Source organism: Equus quagga, chromosome 1 (genome assembly GCF_021613505.1).
Source record: "Equus quagga isolate Etosha38 chromosome 1, UCLA_HA_Equagga_1.0, whole genome shotgun sequence".
Classification (NCBI taxonomy): Eukaryota; Metazoa; Chordata; class Mammalia; order Perissodactyla; family Equidae; genus Equus; species Equus quagga.
In genome coordinates this window covers 114029817-114045136 of record NC_060267.1, presented here as the reverse complement: position 1 = coordinate 114045136, position 15320 = coordinate 114029817, and the positions used below count along the sequence as shown (strand labels likewise).

Genomic DNA, 15320 nt, shown 5'->3' with positions numbered 1-15320 from the left:
TTGTTGTTAGTGTATAGAAACACAATAGATTTCTGTATATTGATTTTGTATCCTGCAACTTTACTGAATTCACTTATTAGTTCTGATAGTCTTTTGGTGGAGTCTTTAGAGTTTTCTGTATATAATTTCATGTTATCTGCAAATAGTGACAGTTTTACTTCTTCCTTTCCAATTTGGATGCCTTTTATTTCTTTTTCTTGTCTGATTGCTGGGGTTAGGACTTCCAATGCCATGTTGAATGAAAGTGGCAAGAGTGGGCTTCCTTTTTTTGTTGCTGATCTTAGCGGAAATGCTTTTAGCTCTTCACCACTGAATATGTTAGCTGTGGGTTCGTCATATATGGCCTTTATTATGTTGAGAGCTGTTTCCTCTATACCCACTTTGTTGAGAGTTTTTATCATAAGTGGATGTTGAATTTTGTCAAATGCTTTTTCTGCATCTATTGAGATGATCATATGATTTTTCTCCTTCTTTTTGTTAATATAGTGTATCACATTCATTGATTTGCAGATACTGTCCCATCCTTGCATCCCTGGAATAAATCTCACTTGATCATGGTGTATGACTCTTTTAATGTATTGTTCAATTAGATTTGCTAGTATTTTGTTGAGGATTTTTGCATTTATGTTCATCAGGGATATTGGCCTGTAATTTTATTTTTTTGTGGTATCCTTATCTGGTTTTGATAAGGATAATACTGGCCTCATAAAATGATTTTGGAAGCCTTCACTCCTCTGCAATTTTTTGGAAGAGTTTGAGAAGAATGAGTATTAAATATTCTTTGAATGTGTGATAGAATTCACCAGTGAAGCTGACTGGTCCTGGTCTTTTGTTTGTTGGGAGTTTTTTGATGACTGATTCAGTTTCATTACTAGTAATTGATCTGTTTGGATTTTCTTTGATTCTTTTTTTTTTTTTTAAGATATACTTTTTGGTGAGAAAGATTGGCCCTGAGCTAACATCTGTTGTCAATCTTCCTCTTTTTTTTTTTTTTTTTTTTTACCCCCTAAAGCCCCAGCACATAGTTGTACATCCTAGTTGTAAGTGATTCTAGTTCTTCTATGTGGAGTGCCACCATAGCATGGCTTGATGAGTGGTGTGTAAGTTTGCACCCAGGATCTGAACCAGTGAACCCCAGGCTGCTGAACCAGAGTGTGCGAACTTAATCACTTTGCCATGGGTCCAGCCCCTGGTCTGTTTAGCTTTCTATTTCTCCCTGATTCAGTCTTGGAAGAGTGTATGTTTCTAGGAATCTATCCATTTCTTCCAGGTTGTCCAATTTGTTGGTATATAATTGTTTTAATAATCTTTTATGATCCTTTGTATTTCTGTGGTGTTTGCTGTAACATTGCCTCTTTCATTTCTGATTTTATTTAGTTGAGCCCTCTTTCTTTTTTCCTTGATGATTCTGGCTATAGGTTTATTAATTTTGTTTATTTTTTTCAAAGGACCAGCTCTTAGTTTCATTGATCTTTTCTATTGTTTTTTAGTCTATATTTCACTTATTTCCACTCCAATCTTTATTATTTCCTTCATTCTACTACCTTTGCTCTTTGTTTTTCTTCTTTCTCCAGTTCGTTTAGGGGTAAGTTTACATTATTTACTTGAGATTTTTCTTGTTTCCTCAGTTAGGCCTGTATCACTATGAACTTCTCTCTTAGAATTGCTTTTAATGTGTCCCATGCATTTTGGAATGTGTTTCCATTTTCATTTATCTCAAGGTATTTTTTAATCTCCTCTTTGATTTCTTCATTGACCCATTGGTTGTTTAGTAGCATGTTATTTAGCTTCCATGTGTTTGTGTCTTGTCCAGTTTTCTTCTTATAATTGGTTTTTAGTTTCATACTGTTGTGGTCAGAAAAGATGCTTGATATGATTTCAATCTTCTTAAATTTATTGAGACTTGTTTTGTGGCTTAATATGTGATCTATCCTGGAGAATGTCCCATGTACATTTGAAAATAATGTGTATTTTGCTGTTTTTGGAAGGAATGTTACATATATATCTATTAAGTTCATCTGGTCTAATATGTCATTTAAGGCAATGTTTCCTTGTTGATTTTCTGTCAGGATGATCTATCCATTGACGTAAGTCGGGTGTGAATGTCCCCTACTGTTACTGTATCACTGTCCATTTCTTCCTTTATGTCTGTTAGTATTTGCTTTATGTATTTAGGGGCTCCTATGTTGGGTGCATAGATATTGCAAGCGTTATATCCTCTGCTGGATTGATCTCTTTATCATTATGTAATGCCCTTCTTTGTCTCTTGTTACAGTCTTTGTTTTAAAGTCTAATTTGTCTGCGCTATAAGTCTTGCTACCCCAGCTTTCTTTTCCCTTCCATTTGCCTAGAATATCTTTTTCCATCCCTTCACTTTCAGTCTGTGTATGTCTTTAGATCTGAAATGAGTCTCTTGTAGGCAGCATATAGATGGGTCTTGTTTTGTTTTATCCATTCAGTCACCCTATGTCTTTTGATTGGGACATTTAGTCCGTTTACATTTAAAGTAATTATTGATAGGTATGTTCTTATTGCCATTTTGTTAATTGTTTTCTGGCTGTTTTTGTAGTTATTCTCTTTTCTTTTCTTTTTCTCATGCTGTCTTCCCTTGTGATTTGATGACTGTCTTTTTAGTGTTATGTTTGTATTCCTTTCTATTTATTTTTTTGTGTATCTATATAGGTTTTTGGTTGGTAATTGCTATGAGATTCATATATAATGACCTATGTATCTAGCAGTCTATTTTAAGTTGATTCTTGCTTAAGTTTGAGTGCATTCTAAAAGCAGTACATTTTTACTTCCTCCCACATTTTGTTTTTGACATCATATTTTACATCTTTTATGAGATTCTTGACTTGCAATACTAAGTCATATCAATTAGAAAATTGTTTAGTTCTTGGTGTAGGAATGAGAGGTTGACTTTGTCTATAATCAAATTGTAGACCCTGTTTGATTTTACTACAATTTTAAGTAGTTTTCTATAATTCAAACTTTCCAGCAGTTTATATGAGTTTTACTTGAAAACTTCAATTATATAAGAGTTTCTCTCCCTCCCTATAAGAATGACACTATTTATTTCAACTAAATAGCAAACTGCTGTGAATATATCTTGGATGTAATGGCCCTTTAGTTTTTAAAAAAATACTTGAATAATTGTGTTAACAATACATGTGTATAGGGTAAAAGGTATAATTATTGAAAATTGTGTTAACAATACATAGGTATAGGGTAAAAGGTATAATTATTGAAAAAGAATTTTCATGTACAAACTCAATTACAAATCAGCAAAAATAGAACAAATGATAAAAAGCTAGTTGTAAATGATCTGTGAAAAGAAGTACTTGTCTGCCATCTACTGTTCAAATAAGTCACAAAGCTTAATTGTTATAGATCTTAGTATGCGTTTTACTTGGGAGGTGGAATTGTGGAAAAAAGGGAAGCTTGTCAAAAATAGAGATTTTTAGACTCCATCTCAGATATTCTGGCTCTGTAGAACTGAAGTATGATTCAGAAATCTGCCTTTGTAAGAAGCACTCTAATTGATCCTGTGTGGGCAGTTCCCTTTCATACCTTAAGATTTGTGCAGATGTATCTCAGCTCTTGTGAAGTATGGGGCACTCTTCAGACACACCAGGCAACACAGTTCCATCACTGCCCCATGCATCACAGATGGTTGGATATGGTAATTTAAAACAAAAAGAGATAAAACTGATCCCTTTCATGGCTGTGTAGAAATTTGCATATGCTTGAGTAATGCTTTATCTTCAGTTTTCCACTTTGGTATCCTCTAATAAAATTTGCATTATGTGAAGTTTTTTTTGTTTTGTTTTGTTTTTACTCTTCCTTGAATTGTTTCCTATGGGGAACATGTATTTTCGAAAGGATTATGTTTCTGTTCTTTTCATCCTCATCATAACACTCACTTTTTTTCCTGGTAGGATAATTATTGATGGAGCTAATCTGACTATATCTAATGTCACCTTAGAGGACAAAGGTATTTACTCCTGTTCAGCTCAAACTGCTCTAGATAGAGTTGCTGATATAACTCAAGTAACCATCCTTGGTAAGTGCACTAACTAATGAGAAATCTCTGTTCATTTCTTCTCCATTACTGATTAAATTTCACTGTTCTTTGGCAATTAAACCAATGATTATTTGAGCCCCTGCACATATATTGTTAGTTTGAATTTTTCACTTAAATAGTGACCTCGCTTTCAAATGCTTTCTCCTCTTCTGGTTTTAAAGAAATTAATTAATGCAAAATTGCTTTTCCCTACATGGGTAATGTTGCTGAAAGGAGTGGGAGGTAGGCAATGCTATTAGCAGGAAGAAAGCTAAAGCATGCTTGAGTTTCCAGAGCTCTTGTGTGCAAAGAAATGGGCTGAGGAATGGAGATGGGTTGGTGTAGAGGAATCAGAATGGTGGTCCAGAGGGGGTTGCGCAGTGGTCATGCTCTAAACTAAAGGCATAGACTGAGCTTCCAGGCCTACAGGAAGGATGGGGAGAGACTTCAAGGGTTCTGCAAAGGAATGCCTTTGATTTTTTTTTTTAGTGATAATGCTAATTGGAAAACAATGTGCACACTTCACTAGTGTAATCAATGTAATTACCCCTGCAATCACCCATGTTTAAAGCTCTTAGACCATCTGCTGGATGTCTCGTCCAGTTTCCCTTCCAGATTCACTCTCCACCAGCTTTCTGATCTGGAAATCTAACCTGTGTGGACAATATCAACAAACCTTTAACCTCAAGCTTTCATTTGGTTTGAAATGAAACCTGGGGACCTCTGGCAGTAGAGGCGGGTGGGTGGGTGTGTTTGTTCTCCATACTCCCTCCCTGCAGGCTGGCTGTGTCCCATTGCCAAAATCAGTGATTCTCCCTAGGAGGCGCTCTCCACCCAGTTTTCTCTAAGGGGATTCTAGTAACTGTTCCCCTCACCCTGACCCTGGATATCCTGCCCATATCTTTTTTTTTATTTTTGGGGAAGACTAGCCCTGAGCTAACATCTGGCACCAATCCTCCTCTTTTTGCTGAGGAAGACTGGCCCTGAGCTAACAGCCGTGCCCATCTTCCTCTACTTTATATGTGGAATGCCTGCCACAACATGGCTTGATGAGCAGTGCGTTGGTCCACAGCTGGGATCCAGGGAACCCCAGGCCACTGAAGTGGAATGTGTGACCTTAACCACTGCGCCACCGGGTGGACCCCCTCCTGCCCATATCTTTTGAAAGAGTCTTTATTAAAAGCTCTTTGAACTATCCTAAAATGTGTGAACTATTTGTTTTCTACTGGACCCCTGACTGATACAGACAATTTTACAGTTTTGTCTTATAATTCTGTTTTAGTGAGCATCATTTAGTTTTTCCTTTAATTTGCTGATATTCCTTAAAAGTATTTGGTTTTGCCTAAACTCCTTTATCGTATGTCTAGATTAATCATTGTCATTAACAGGCATTTGTATCTTTAGCACTCTGGTTGCTGGGATCCACAGGAAGGTTGCTAATGAGGGGGAGGTGGTACAGACTGAGAGGAAACAATTCAGTCTGCTTTGATGTAGACTGGTGAAAAATGAATAAACAGGATGGATCTCTTCAAGTGAAGCAAATGGCCACTGTATTTCAAGTGAAATAAATGGCCACTATGTTTCAAGTAAAGCAGATGGCCAATATGTCTCAGGTAAAGGAAATGGCCACCAGGTTGGGTTCTACCAAAAAAAACAAAAGTAAGATAAAGAAGAAAAAAGAACAGTCCCCAGGTGGTAGAAGGTATGGACTTGGTTCAATAGAATTGTACCTTTAGGCAAGATGTTTGGCCATAGGAGTTTCAGCTACTTCAGGGACTATAAGCAGAAATGTTGAATCCTCTAGTAATTATTCCAACAGTAATCCACCAGATAAAATAGTTTAGCTTTAGGTAATCTTGAATTTATCTCAAGCACCACAAGTGTAGGAGGGTAAGTGTCAGGATTCATGGACTTTCCCCCTACTTGGTGCACACTGTCTTAATTTCCCTGTAAAATTTAATATTTTAGTCATATGGTTAGGCTGTCTTCTTCCAGAACCATTACATTTTGATAATTTAACATAAATCATGGCTATTATTATATGTATTATTTATATATGAAATAATTACCAATTATTTTTAGAGTGAAAATAAAATTTTTAGAAAAAATATTCGATGAGATAGGCTGCATTTTCTTAACCACTTCTTAGAGTTTACATTCTAATTTTTTAGGCCCATCTCTGATTTTAAGAAGCATATCTCAGTAACTGACAGTAACAAGTGACAGATCCATGTGTAGACTCTAAAAGACTCTTTTCCATGGAAGACAATTTTTAAAAGCATATGCTTGCCTGATTTCAATCAGAAGTTACTTTCAAAAGCCTTGACATAAACGTCTTTTAAGAGTATCACTCTTTTAAGTCTAACTGTAATCCATCAATTCTAGCTCCACATGATTCTCAGAAAGAGCAGATTTTGGTGTCGGATGCAGCATGCCGTATTGATTCCTTCAGGAAAAGTTCAGATATGAGTAGGCTCTTAGTAAGTGCTGAAGAGAAATATCAGTTCTCTGAGCTCAGAGATTCGGAAACCTGTTGATGAAATAATTTCTTATTTAAGGCCCTAAAGTTTGGACAGTCACTGATCACATTTGAAAAGTAAACATGTTCTCTTCTGAATTGAAAGCAATATTTTTTGTCCGTGTAATATTACCAGCAATTGGCAAATACTCAGCAGTGTCAATAGATGCTACTTTTAGATGTTATTTCATTGTCTCCTCTGAGAAAAATAAATTTCCTCAAATAAATGTGAGAATTGAACCCAAATTTTGGAAATAAAAATCACTAGGGGTAAGATTTCTTTTTACTGATGCTTTTATTTTAAAAGTACTAGAAATTTCCTTGGGCTTTAACACTCTTAAAATTTGTCATCACCTACTCAATTTTCTAGTTTCTGTCACAACATTTATCAGTGCCAGATCTTACTCTTCCAATATAAACTGACTCCCTACTCTTTTTCATAACTCTATGCCAAGATAATATAAAAGTTGCTATAATATACTGAGAATTCATTGTTATAAATTACAATAAAAATCCAAAGCAGTTGCAGGAAAAAAAAAAGCCTGAGTTCATGTTTCTCTATCTTTTTTTCCTACGGTGATAGGACCTAATTTCTATTGCTCTAGTATGATAATTATATTCATGATTGAAGTGATAATATAGTTTGTGCTTACTCATTTAATCATAAAACATTTATGTGCAAGGCACTGTGGGTGATGCAAAGATTAGTAAAATATGACCCCTATTCTTGAAGATCTGTTTAGTCACGTACAGGCAATGAATCAGGCATATAAATAAGTATATAAGCTGGAGGATACTGATTCACTTCAGATCAGTCATGTTTCTCAATCTTGAGTGTGCATAATTATCACCCAAGGAACTTGTTTAGAAATACAGATTCCTGGGCCCAGCTCCTTCAGTAAGCCGGAAGGGTGGGGCCCAGAAATCTTCATCATTATTAAGTGATCCTAAAAAAATTCTGATGCCCATGGGCAAGGAAGGCCCTTTGAGAACCGTAATTAGAGTAGAGGGAGATAATACGTCCAATAGGGAATAGATGTGACAGAAGCTGCCTTTGAATAGAACCTGAAGGGCTGGTGAGGTGTGGACAATTGAGAGTATAGACATGGACCCAGAGAGGAAGGGGGCTGGCAATGTGCTTGAGTGAAGAAATTTGGGAAAGAAAGGCAATGATCTGCATTCTCCTTACCTTTATTTTTTGTTGTTAATTAGATGTTCCAGATCCACCAGAAAACCTTCATTTGTCTGAAAGGCAGAACAGGAGTGTTCGGCTGACCTGGGAGGCTGGAGATGACCACAATAGCAATATTAGCGGTAGGGAAGACCTGGGATAACTATGTTTCTTACACTGCAGAGTCAAAATTAATATTAAAGCCATTTTTCACCACAGTTGATGGATTGTTCTTCTTAAAACATCCTTTAAAACTTTTAATACTTTATATGAATCTTAGTATAACAATTCAGTTTGTTCTGATTTTTTTTCTATGTTCCTACTGCCAGAGTATATTGTAGAATTTGAAGGAAACAAAGAGGAACCTGGAAGATGGGAGGAATTGACTAGAGTCCAAGGAAAGGAAACAACAGTCTTGTTATCTTTGGCTCCATATGTGAGATACCAGTTCAGGGTCATAGCCGTGAATGAAGTGGGGAGAAGCCAACCAAGCCAGCCATCAGACCATCATGAGACACCTCCAGCAGGTATGTAGGTTCTCAAGTCAGGTTTCTAACACAATAGTTTAGATTTGCCCCAACTTTGAACATCTAAAAAAAAAATGGACTGATAGCATGGTATAAGATTTTAGATTTCTCCCAATAGAGCGCTTGAAAAGTTCTGAAACCAACCACACACAAAATATTCAAACTATAGCAGTCTCATAAGTAGTATATAAATGTTTGATAGCAGGAAATCATGGGGAGGTATTTGAGCAAACATTACTCTAAGTAATTTCTGATAGCTAAATATCTTGTTAAAACCAGATATAGTAAAGTAAGTTCTAAACTGACATCCAGTATGTATAGAGAAAGTCAACTTTCTCGCTTTTCTCTTTATTTCAACTTTCTGAAATAAAACTTTTTGACTCATTATAGGCACCTTATTAAATTTTCAATGTATCTAATGTCATTAATTTTATGCATTTAGTGTATTTTTTGTATCTCAGTATCTAAATAGATACATATTTAATATCTATCTCAATTCCCAAGATGCTTATTTTTTTAATTTCAAGAATGATAGTACAAAAATTTGTGTAACTGAATTGGCATAAGTTATCAATATGGTCATAGCCTGATATTATTTTTTTTTTCCTGGGTGAAATAAATATGCTAGGTTATAATTCCTTTTTGCATTGAGAAAAAGCAAGCAGAGGTAATAACTGAATCAGATACTTGCGTGATTTTAATATAAGTTGAACTTGGCACTAAACTCCCTACTTAGCCCTTCCGTATAAACTGGATCCATCTGAATATGTTTCATGGGCACATTACCTGCTATTTCCTATGTATTGACCCTGAAACTGGGCTGTTGATAACAAATGATATTTAATTTTATTCACTTAGAAGCAAATATTGACAACATACATTTCTAACAATAATTCTAATAGAAAAGGTAAAGCAGGTTTAAAATTAAAATATACATTTAGAAAGTGGGTTTAGGATTTTAAAAAGCAAGTCTAAAAATTTAAAAAGCAGGTTTAAAATGAAGACATGTAGCGGCTGGCCCCGTGGCTGAGTGGTTAAGTCCACACACTCCGCTTTCGTGGCCCAGGGTTTCGCTGGTTCAGATCCTGGGCATGGACATGGCACTGCTCATGAAGCCATGCTGAGCTGCCGTCCCACAGAGCACAACCAGAAGGACCTACAACTAGAATATACAACTATGTACTGGGGAGCTTTGGGGAGAAGAAGAAGAAAAGGTTGGCAGCAGATGTTAGCTAAGGTGCCAATCTTTAAAAAAAAAAATAAATAAATGTAATGAAGATGTATAAAGTAAATCATTTGTTTTCATTGGATAGTAATCATATCACTCCAAAAACACGATTTTACTCCTTAAAGAAATAGATATATTTAAAAGCGGCCTTATGTGAGGTGATGGATGTGTTAGCTACCCTTACTATGGTCATTATTTAACAACTTATATGTATAAATATAAAATGTGTGTATATATATGTATGTTTGATATATATACATGTATAAAACCATTACATTGTACACCTTAAACTTAAACACCATGTTACGTGTCAATTATGTCTCAATAAAGCTGGAAAAAAACCAGCCTTAAATCTTTTTACAAACTGAGTCAGAGAGAAATAGACAAATATAAATCAAAGTTATTTAAAAATCTGGTTTTTGAGGGAGAAGGCACTATTTAATAATTTACCTATGGACCATACAATAGAAAAGAATAATTTTAATGCTTGTAATTTTTCAGCTCCAGACAAGAATCCACAAAATATAAGAGTTCAAGCCTCTCAACCCAAGGAAATGATTATAAAATGGGAGGTGTGTATTCTTTCATATGTTTTGTATTACTTTGTGTTCTTTTTTTCTTTCTGTTAGGTCTGCATGCTAAGTGTAGCGATAGATCAATATTTTTTAAGAATAAAGGGATAAGATTTGTACATTTGATTATATTTTAGAAATATATTTTATTTGTATATTTTAAAGATCATTGTGATTAGAATGTTGTGAAATAGAGTTTAACAGTGGTAAATAATTTAAGGAAGATTATACAGGTTGATTTAATGGAAATCTATTACCAAAAGTTTCAGCTTTCTAATATTTTTATTACCAATGTTCTAAATCCTCTCCCATTCAAAAGATACTGAAAATCTTTTGCTAAATTTTAGTAGACATTCTAATAAGCATTATGCTTATCAAAAAATGACTTCAATAATAGTCACCACTTATTAGGCACTATTAGGCATTTTGTATACTCACTTCTGATTCTGAGAACAGCCCTATCAAGAGAGCATCATTAACACCTTCTTTTGGATGTCGAAACTGAGGTCCAGAGTTATTGGCAGTCTTGCCCGTAACCATACAACCAGAAATCAACAAAAACAGGATTTAATCATGGATATTTTTGGACTTCAAACTCCACTATTTCCCACTTTGTAGATCTCAGTTAAAAGTGATTAAATAGACTTTCTTCTTTGAACTTGGCGTAAAATTTTATATCTGCTCAGATGGTTTCAATTTTTTTGATTGTCATTTCTAAATTTGTTTTATAACAATGGAGAACATTTTTCACCCCTCTACTATTTGGACATATTTTATTAACTAGTACATTAACTCACTTGAAACTAGTTTATCATTCAACCATTCTGATTAATAATGGGCTTCCAAAGTTGCATTAATTGAATTTTACATAAATACAGAACATTTTTGAATGTATGCTGGAATATACTAAGTTATTTCCAAACCTCATTCCAAGTATGATTTTTGGAATAGTTTTAGGGTATATAAAGTTTGGTTCGATTTTTTTTTCCTTCATATATTGGGTCTTAGTACTGATTACATAATCACATGGCCCATACCTGCAAAGTATTTAGTAAATGTTTTTGTATCAACACTAACCCTTTATTCCATTTCAGAGAAATTGTTTTGCAAGTTTAAAATTTTAAAAAAATTATTAATACACAGAAACTAAATATATTCAAGAATATTATTCTTTCCTTGAATTTGTCACCATAAATGGTTGCTACCACATTATCTTGATAATTACTTAATTTATAATCTGAAATTATGTTAGTATCTTATTCTTTTAGAATATCTGTTTTATCCTCTTTTAAGTTCCATAGAAGTTTTCATATGATAGATGAAATAACTGGTTAGATGAAAATAATAGTATGGAATTTTCGGGTCAGTTCCTTAGAGAAGCACACCATGTTCTACTAACATTAGCTCATTAATCCTCACCACTCCTCTGCGAGGGCTATTGTAGTTCAATGGTATCAGCTTTACATTTCATACAGAGAAGCTGGGACTCAGTTAAATGACCTTACCCAGATGCCATGTGCAAAGTGAGTAATGAAAAGAGGGCAGGAATCTTCAGTCCTTACTGTTCATCTTACTCATAAGTCACTCTTTTTTTCCCTCAAAGATACATGCACAAGACTAATTACTAATGCTCTCTTCTTGTACAAATGGGATTACACCAAGAAAGTGTTTATAATTTGTCTTTGAAGAGTAAATGACAGGTAATTTAGTGATTAATTGACTAGAGAAAGGAAGTAGAGAGATTTGGAACTACATTGACTTTTGCATTCATAATATGTTCCATTGTGTTTCACATTATTTTGAAATGTCAGAGATCTAAAACTATAGGCACACAGTGAAGTTTAAGAACATTTATTCATTGGTTATTATTTTGCATGGATTATTCTATAAAAAGGAGTTAAATGTCAGATATTTCCCAAGTTGACAAACAGACGCTATGAATGAATTACCAAACCCCCTCCAGAGACTGACTTACAGAATAATTTCTGTCTACAAGATAATGATCAGAGAGAAGCAATTTGTTTTTTAAAAAAGTTCATTTTTCACAAAAGGATTAACAACACCAATAAACACTAAGAACAGACTAGATGTCCCTAATTTTTATTTGTTTTATGTTTTTATTTTAGTATTAAACACTATTCAATTAAAATTAATGAATTATGAGGAACTTGGTTTATATATGGCAGTAAAAAAAAAGTCTTTGCTCACCTGGAATGGATATTTTAGTTGGAAGGACAGGAAATAAGCAAATACATTAGAGGTAAAATAATATGTCATTTAATGGAAAATCCTGTGGAGGAAAATAAGATACAGAGCCTTATAGATAGGTTATTAATAAATGTGCATTTACTAACGGAATGGGTGAACCTCATATTACAGTCAAAAATAAATTTTTCTTTATCTTATTGAGCTCATGTTCTTTTGTGTATGAATTTTCTTTATAAATTTGTCACTGAATATTAAGGACACAAATTTTTTTAACACTAATGTATTTATTAATGTTAAATTATAGCTCAGTGATAGAACTAGTCTTTTTAGTTAGCATTATCTTATAAAATTCACTTTTCATATATTAGGGTGGTCATGACTCACTCATATGTTTTAAGTATTAAAAAATGATAATGTCCTATCCCTCAAAACAGGAAAAAAAGAGCCCACTGCAACCTGGCCAGTTAAATAATTATATCAGGATGATTTTTCCTTAACATTTCCCTTTGTTCTTAAGTGTGAGTATATTTATGTTAAATTTGAACTTCAATAAAATAGCAATTGTCTAATCTCAAAGACGTCAAAAAAACAAAACAAAACAAAAAACCCAAATCGACTAATGTCTGGAAAATAGGAACTTCTTCAATTACCTGGTTATATGATCACAGCTCAGTTGTTTCACTTTTAAAGGACCTAAACTTTATTATTTCTACTACAAATATAATAAAACCTACCAGCTTTAAAATGGAATGACAGCAGTACGGCAATCTGTCCAGTTTCTAGATCAGTCATTATAACCTTGCTTTGTTCGTAGATCTCTTTGAAAACCTGACAGAAGTATAGATTTTTTCTAGAAAGTTATTCACAGAAGGTTTTCCTAACTAGTTCATAGCTTCTCAGATCCTCTGAAGGGCATCGTGGACCCCATCTAGCCATCCCTAGAGCCCAAGTGAAGAACCTCTTTTCTAGAGATTCCTTCCGAATGAGCTTCATGAGAGGGGAAGACTTGTGGTCTACTTCACCCCCAGCCTCGCTTCCACCTCCCCACCTCACCCCCACCCCAGCTCTGCTCTTGCTCCTCTGGTTTCCAGCTTTGTCGGGGGTCTATCTGAGCATTGGCTGAGGTTTTGTTGTCCATTCTCTGAAAGCCAAATACTACAATCTATTGGTGCTGTTTATTTAGGAGTCTAGGCACCAAAGAGGCTGGCAATTTAGATAATATTTTTCTTAAAAGTGTTACCCACGGTGGCACAGTTTGTTTAAAATTTTCCAGAGAGCTTTATCAAATGTAACTGTTTTCCTTGGAGCAAAACATATGCAAATTGAATAATACTATTTGTACACATTTATTGTCAGGAGGGGCTGAAGGAAAATGTAATTCCAGATTGCACTGTGGAATTAAAAGCTTATGGCCTGATTCATCTGGGCAATGCCAAAAGCTTGGGCAAATTTATATCCATATGATAGTAAAAATTATCTTGGGGGAAAACTTTGAATGCAAACTAGAAACAGAGACCAGAAAATCTTGTCTTGCTTTGATTTTTTCCCCCAGCTAATTTAAGTATTCATCTTGGAATAAGCATAGACTTGAAATTATTTTGCTGATAGAACCCTATGCTTTTAACTTAATTCCAGACAATCTCTCTAAGTATTTTAACAAATTAGGCTGAGTCAAGAAGCCCTGGAAATTCTGTAAGAATACTACGTATGACATTATTGAATCACGTGCATATGCAGAGAAAATTACTGTTTATATAAGTGAATCTTATAATCTAGGACTAAAATCACACTTTTAATGTATTTTATTTAACTTATTCATTTAAATGCACATTCTCATGTCTGTGAAATGAAGCAGGTCGTTTAAATCACATGAATTTTTTTTTGAATCAAAATATTACTCAATTAAAAACCAAAGCAGAAATAACCAATTTCCTATACTGGAAATTCCTCCACTAAATATTCCTATACAGCAAAATAAAGTGGAGTCAGGGGGTACTTTATCTTGAAGAAACAGAAACAGATTGTCCAAGGAGCTGGAGAATTATATTATTATATTGCATTATATTATATATTATATTATTATTGCGAGGGGCTACATCTTCTGATGTATAAGCATGCATATTCTTCAAAAGTAAAAATTTACTCAATCTCTCTCTTCTTGGAAGGAAGATAGAGAAGGATGGGTAGAGTCAGGTGGAAGAAAGTATTCTGACTGAAAAGCCATGGGAAAATCCCATTCACAAGTGTGGAATTCGAGGCCATGTCCTTTTTATTCCTGTCACTTCTTTGGGAGTGAAAAAGTGGAATATAGATGAAAAAGGTAAACAAAAGCTTAAACCCATATGAAACTTCTTAGTCAATTCTTTCATATATGAAAAGTTAGACTTAGCCCCAAGGGCATATTCCAGGCATCTAAATTGTGAGTTTCTTACTATGTGGGAAGCTGAGGGACTAACTTTCAAAATAAACTTACAGAATGACAAAAATGTCCACAAGTCTTTCCAGACCACAAAGGGGATTTAAGATCTCCCAAGAAATGATCCATCTATAGCAGCACTTCTCACGCCACTTAGGATGGCTTACCACCATCTCTAAGTCAACATATTTGTGATCACACTGGATGAGTCCTGCCTTCTGTTTTAGCCTTTGAAATCCATGGAGCAGAATGGACCAGGACTGGAATACAGAGTGACCTGGAAGCCACAGGGAGCCCCAGTGGAATGGGAAGAAGAAACAGTCACAAATCACACCTTGCGGGTGATGACGCCTACTGTCTATGCTCCTTATGATGTCCAAGTCCAAGCCGTCAATCACCTCGGCTCTGGCCCTGAGCCTCAGTCAGTGGTTCTCTATTCTGGAGAAGACTGTAAGTGATGCAGCTGAAACTCCCAAGCACTCAACAGCAGTTTCTCTCAAGTATATTGCATTTCTGTCGATGAACATTTTTGCAGCAACTACTGCGTGCAAAGAGGTTGTACTAGCTGTGGGAGATAAAATGAAACAGAACACATGGTTCCTACTTTAGGGTTGACT

At 34.8% G+C, this 15320-nt stretch overlaps 1 protein-coding gene across 5 annotated transcripts in view; it reads left to right on the top strand.

Moving 5' to 3' along the window:
• Positions 1 to 15320, top strand: part of CHL1 (cell adhesion molecule L1 like) — a 214199-nt gene that overhangs the window by 180749 nt on the left and 18130 nt on the right. For all 5 annotated transcript variants that reach the window (XM_046668608.1, XM_046668627.1, XM_046668592.1 and 2 more), the window contains 5 exons: positions 3939 to 4063; positions 7794 to 7895; positions 8082 to 8279; positions 10009 to 10079; positions 14931 to 15153. In XM_046668608.1, the coding sequence (XP_046524564.1) occupies positions 3939 to 4063; positions 7794 to 7895; positions 8082 to 8279; positions 10009 to 10079; positions 14931 to 15153 (719 nt within the window). The remainder of the gene's footprint in view (positions 1 to 3938; positions 4064 to 7793; positions 7896 to 8081; positions 8280 to 10008; positions 10080 to 14930; positions 15154 to 15320) is intronic.